Below are 5,130 nucleotides of genomic sequence, written 5' to 3' on the forward strand. Positions count from 1 at the left end.
ATCCCCTGCATCGGCAGGCGGACTCTCAACCACTGCACCACCAGGGAAGCCCTGTGTTCTTGAAATTAATGGGTAAAATTCGCACACAAAGGCCTCTGTTCCACCATCATCCTATGAAGGGAGCCTGAGAGCAATCATCCCAGGAGGGAAAGATAAACAGAGTGGAATCCCTGGTACGGAGTGCCCTTATCCGGCGGGGTGGGGCCTAGTGGGTGTGGCTTAGCGTGGCGTCCTCTCGAGAGACCGTCAGAGCAAACGTCATAGTACCCAGCATCACTCTGGGCTGAGCTCGTGCCCGCGGCAACGGTGCCTGGAGAGGAAGCTTGTCCACTGCACCACTGAGGTATAGGCCATGGGAGCACGAAGCAGTCGGATGCCATGGCACTGGTGGGGGCGTGCCCCAGAGGAGCCAGGTGCCAGTGGCGGGGAGGAGGAGGCTGAGGAGGCAGTAGTGGCAGAGAGAGAGGAAGGGAACGAGAGTGAAGAGGCCAGACCCGCCGACAGTCAGGGGAGCCGCCAGTGGAAGACAGGCCCAGGGGGGCCGCTCACAAAAGAGCCCCGCCGGAAACATGCTAAAGATCGTTCAGGGTCCGTTTATGAGGCACTCTTCCTGAGAGGAGAAGAGAGCGACGTGCGGATCCGCGCACTGGGGGAGGAGTGGAACTTGCATAGGGTCTACTTGTGCCAGTCAGGGTACTTTGCTAGTATGTTCAGTGGCGCTTGGCGGGAGACAAACATGGATACTATAGAGATGCAGATGCCTGACGAGAACATTGATCGCGAGGCACTGCACGAGGCTTTAGGTTCCCTGTACCAAGGCTCCATTCTCATCCCACCCAGTCGAGTCATCGCCATCCTGGCCACAGCCAGCATGCTGCAGCTGGACAAGGTGATTCAGCGGTGCGGGGAGGTCATGAAGGAGACTGTCAGTGCCCAGACCGTGTGCAGCTACTACTACTCTGCTGAAAGCTACGGACTCCAGAACATCAGGATCATGTGTCTTCAGTGGCTGCTGGACAACATGATGACCCAGTGTAGTGAGGGGCTATTGCGAGAAGTCAGCCTGGATCTCATGAGAGAGGTTGTTGCCTCTTCACAGCTCTTGGTGATGGGGGTGGAGATGGACGTGTACACCATGCTGAAAATGTGGATGTTCTTGCAGCTGCAGCCGACATGGAGGGGCCCGCGCAGGGCCCTATTGCCTGACACCAACTCATGGTTTGCCAGGTCCAGGAGGGATTCGGAGGGCACCCCTTTCCTGGAGACCGAGCAGGGCAGAGCCTTCGTGCCAGTGTTCCAGCAGCTGCGGCTTGCCCACATAATCTGCCACCTGACGTCAGCACTTGTCATCCACAAGGATGCGCTAATCCCTCCCGCTTGGTTGGGTCCTGTGTACCAAGAGCATTGGCTTGGCCCCCTCCAGACTGAGCAGACCAGAGAGCTCTGGCCCGTGGACGTCTACGTGTCCGACCCCCAGGGGAACAGCATGCGGTGCGGGGGCCAACTCCACAGGGACAAGCAGTGCAGCTGGCGGTGGGAAGGCTTCAAACTCAGCTGGGACCTGGTGGTGTGCTACGCCAACCAGCGCATCATTTTCCGGTGCAGCGCACAGAACAAGTACAGCAGCCTCGGGGTCAGCCTACTCGGGGAGGGAAAGGTTGCGTTCCGCCTGCGCCTGTTCTCCTTGGACAGGGATGGGAGAGCCATCTTCAGGAAGGACACAGAATACCAGATGCTTTCCCTGAGACAAAATCAAGAGCTAGTGGTAATGAACCTGGAAAACCAAGACGTGGTTTTCCCCATATATGTGGCCTGTAACTTCCTGTACCTCCACAGAGGGGGGCGTTTCCCAGGGCGTTTGCCCCTGCAAAGAAGCTTAGAGAACTGAGCAGCTCTTTCCTGGGGTCAGGGACGACCAGCTTGGTCCAGATGCCAGTTCCTTCTGTGGGACCAACCAGGCTTGCCCACCTCTGGTAACCAATTCTGTCAGAGGCTTTGTTGAACTGTAGCTCATAATACTTGAGATTGTTTACATGAGCATATGAAGAGGACAAAGTTTGAAGCCCCCCAAACTCCTCGAGAACTCATTTGGGCTGTTAATGTGGCAACCTGTCCTCCTGGTTTAGGATCCATCGACACCACCCCCCGCCCCACCCATCATTTCTGTGAAGACAAAGAGCTTTTGACTTTAGAGAGAAACTGTGAGCCTACCTACTCTACTACTCTTAGTGAAACTCTCTTAATATATGTGTTTCCTTTAATTTGATTGAATGAATGTTAAAGTAAAAAAAAATCACCTTGTCTCTGAGGCTTTTCTTGATTACCATTTCAATAATTATAATCTCCAATCTGGTATTCCTCATTCCTCTTTTACAGTCTTATTTTTTCTCCATGGCACTTGCCACCATCTTACCAGCTAAATTATTTAATTATTTGTGTTTTTATTGAGCCCCCAGTTACAACCTCAGTGCCAAGAGGGCAGGAATTCTTCTTTGTTTTAGACACTAATATGTCCCCGGCACCTAGAACATTGCCTATCATAGAGTAATTGCTCAATAAAAATTTCTGAAATATGTGAGTAAATCCAGCTATAGCTGGTTGCCCTCCTTCATTTACTGTCATAAAATGTAATAAAATAATGCTTTATTTTTGTTATTTCCAAATATCTAAGCTGTACTTCTTGATCAGAATTCAGACGTGGATGGTGAAATTCCATTTTTATTGTCTTTTGAACAAGTCAATAATTCAATTATCTGACCCTCTCTTAGCTGATAAATGCTTCAGTAGATATCTCCCATCATTAGTGTATTATATTTCACAGAATATTTTGACATCTGTGACCATAAAGAAATTTCCATTTTTGTATCCTCAAACACCAAAATCAGTCTTGCTTTATATTTTATTCTTATTGAAACTATCCCCACCAAGTTTCCCTATCATGTGTGTAGAATTATAAATACAAATGAATACTTCCCTAACTTTCTCTCAGAAAACTTTTTTTCACTCCAACCACAAGTTACATCAGCAAAAAATAGTGATATCTATCAAATCACATTTACCTTCTTATGATAAAAATATGTTTGTCTGACCTTTTATTACCTTGATTTTTTGGAATCATGTAAAACAACTAAATATTTTACTATGCAAGACATTTGCATATTTTATATACTTCTGGATTTAATGCTTTTGTAAAATTGAGTTAAACAAAGGAGGAAAATTGTCATAATTCCCAAAAGGTATCAAAGAATTATGGTATCATTATAGTATCAGGTATTCATCTGACTTGCTCTGACTCTCATTATAGTATCATTATACTTCTTTTCAGTGTTATAGTAGTACTGGATTCTCTCTCCTGATCCAGTTCCTATACTTCACTAAAGAGTAAAAGAGCAAGGCTTATGGTTGAAAGTGGTTGATTGAGCTCACACTTTCACCTCCACCAAGTCCCACTGAAGCAACAAAACTCATAGAAGAAAAATTTATAGGGAGATGCAAGAGGGAGGAAATATGGGGATATATGTATATGTATAGCTGATTCACTTTGTTATACAGCAGAAACTAACACCCCATTGTAAAACAATTACACTCCAATAAAGATGTTTAAAAAAGCAAACATGTATTAAAAAATAAAATAAACCACAATAAATGTCAAAAAAAAAGAAAGAAAACCCTTCCTCTCTCACACACCACTCTATCCCCAGCACCTAGAACATTGCCTGTCACATGGTAGTGGATCAGTGTATATTTGCTGAATAAATGAATATGTAAGAAAAAGAAATTTTTCCATAATAAAGCTAAACAAGAGGGAGGAGGCTAACAGTTCATACTTTGCATAATGTATGAAAAAAAGAAAGCATATATCAACAAAGAAAATAGAATGGAGCAAACTAAAAACATCATATATTCTGGGAAATTTTTCTACAGTTAGATTTTTAAATTTTCAATAAAAATTCAGAAAAATACCAAGCTTAGAGTCAACAAGCATCAAAATCTGATTGGCCATGGGAGTTAAAATATGAGAACTAAATTAAAATAACTTCATGGCCAACAATTCTAACATTTATTAGTAAGATTACTGCATGAGAAGAAAGGGTTGTAAAAATTAAATATAAGGAGGAAAGAATGGGCCAAGCAAAATAAAAAACATACAATAAAACTATAGTAAGTAAAACAGTACAGAATCCCCATATCATCCAACTTTCTTATGTACTCAATTTCTTCTCTAAACATCCTTCAATCTCCTTCACTGAAATCTGGCTTTCCTCTCAGAACATTATTTTTGCTCAGTCCTTTCATAATTCATGTATTGTTGATACTCTATAAACCATTAATTTAGAAAGTTAACTTGCACCTTCCTTGTTGCCCTTTCTTACTTACAGATGGCTCCTTTAAAACCTCATTAAAAATACCCAAAGATTAGAATCGAAGCCAATTGACTGTATCTCCTTCTCCATGTCACATAAACCTGAGAGGTTTATGAACCTCTCAAGTATTTTCCCTAACTATTCAAAGACTTTTTCTCTCAATCATAACTTCTGCCAAATTTTGGCTTTCTTTAATAATCATGAATACAAACTTCTAAGATTCAGGCTTCTAGGCTCTTTGATTGGGAATTCTAGTGCATCATAACTTGTACTCTTCACTCCTATATATTCTTTCAATTTTGTTGTTCTTCATGTCAATAATGTTCTCACCAATACTCTAAAGTGAAAGGTCACTCTTGGCCTTTAAATACATAGTAAAAAACAATCCCTGAAAGAACTAAATTATCTACTTTCTCTGTGACCTCACCCACAAAGCACAGTACTACTGAACAAAGTCCAACAACATGGCAGATACATTCCACTATAAATCAAAAGCCCAGACAGTGAACGGGCTCACAACACTAATAGCAATCCTATTTCATTCTGTAAACTCAAGCTCCCTTTACCCACAACAACTATAACAAAACTTTACTCAACAAGCATTCAATGTTGTACCTCCCCTCTGACTGCCAAGATATGATCTTGCTTGTAACTTACAGAGAGAAAGAACAGAAATACTTTGTCCTCTTTGCATATTTGCAGCCACACTCTCAATCTGAACATTGTATCGAATCCCTACACCATTTCTTAGGAAACTGACATTATT

At 43.0% G+C, this 5,130-nt stretch overlaps 1 protein-coding gene across 1 annotated transcript; it reads left to right on the top strand.

Annotated features, from left to right (window-relative positions):
* Positions 1–352: 352 nt before the first annotated feature.
* LOC309796989 (germ cell-less protein-like 1) lies at positions 353–1,888 on the top strand (the record flags this gene model as incomplete). Its single annotated transcript, XM_082610366.1, has 1 exon — positions 353–1,888. The coding sequence occupies one exon, from the start codon at positions 353–355 to the stop codon at positions 1,886–1,888; it is 1,536 nt and encodes a 511-aa protein (XP_082466492.1).
* Positions 1,889–5,130: the final 3,242 nt, after the last annotated feature.

The sequence above is a fragment of the Mesoplodon mirus genome (genome assembly GCF_964341445.2).
Source record: "Mesoplodon mirus genome assembly, chromosome: X".
In the NCBI taxonomy this organism is placed as follows: Eukaryota; Metazoa; Chordata; class Mammalia; order Artiodactyla; family Ziphiidae; genus Mesoplodon; species Mesoplodon mirus.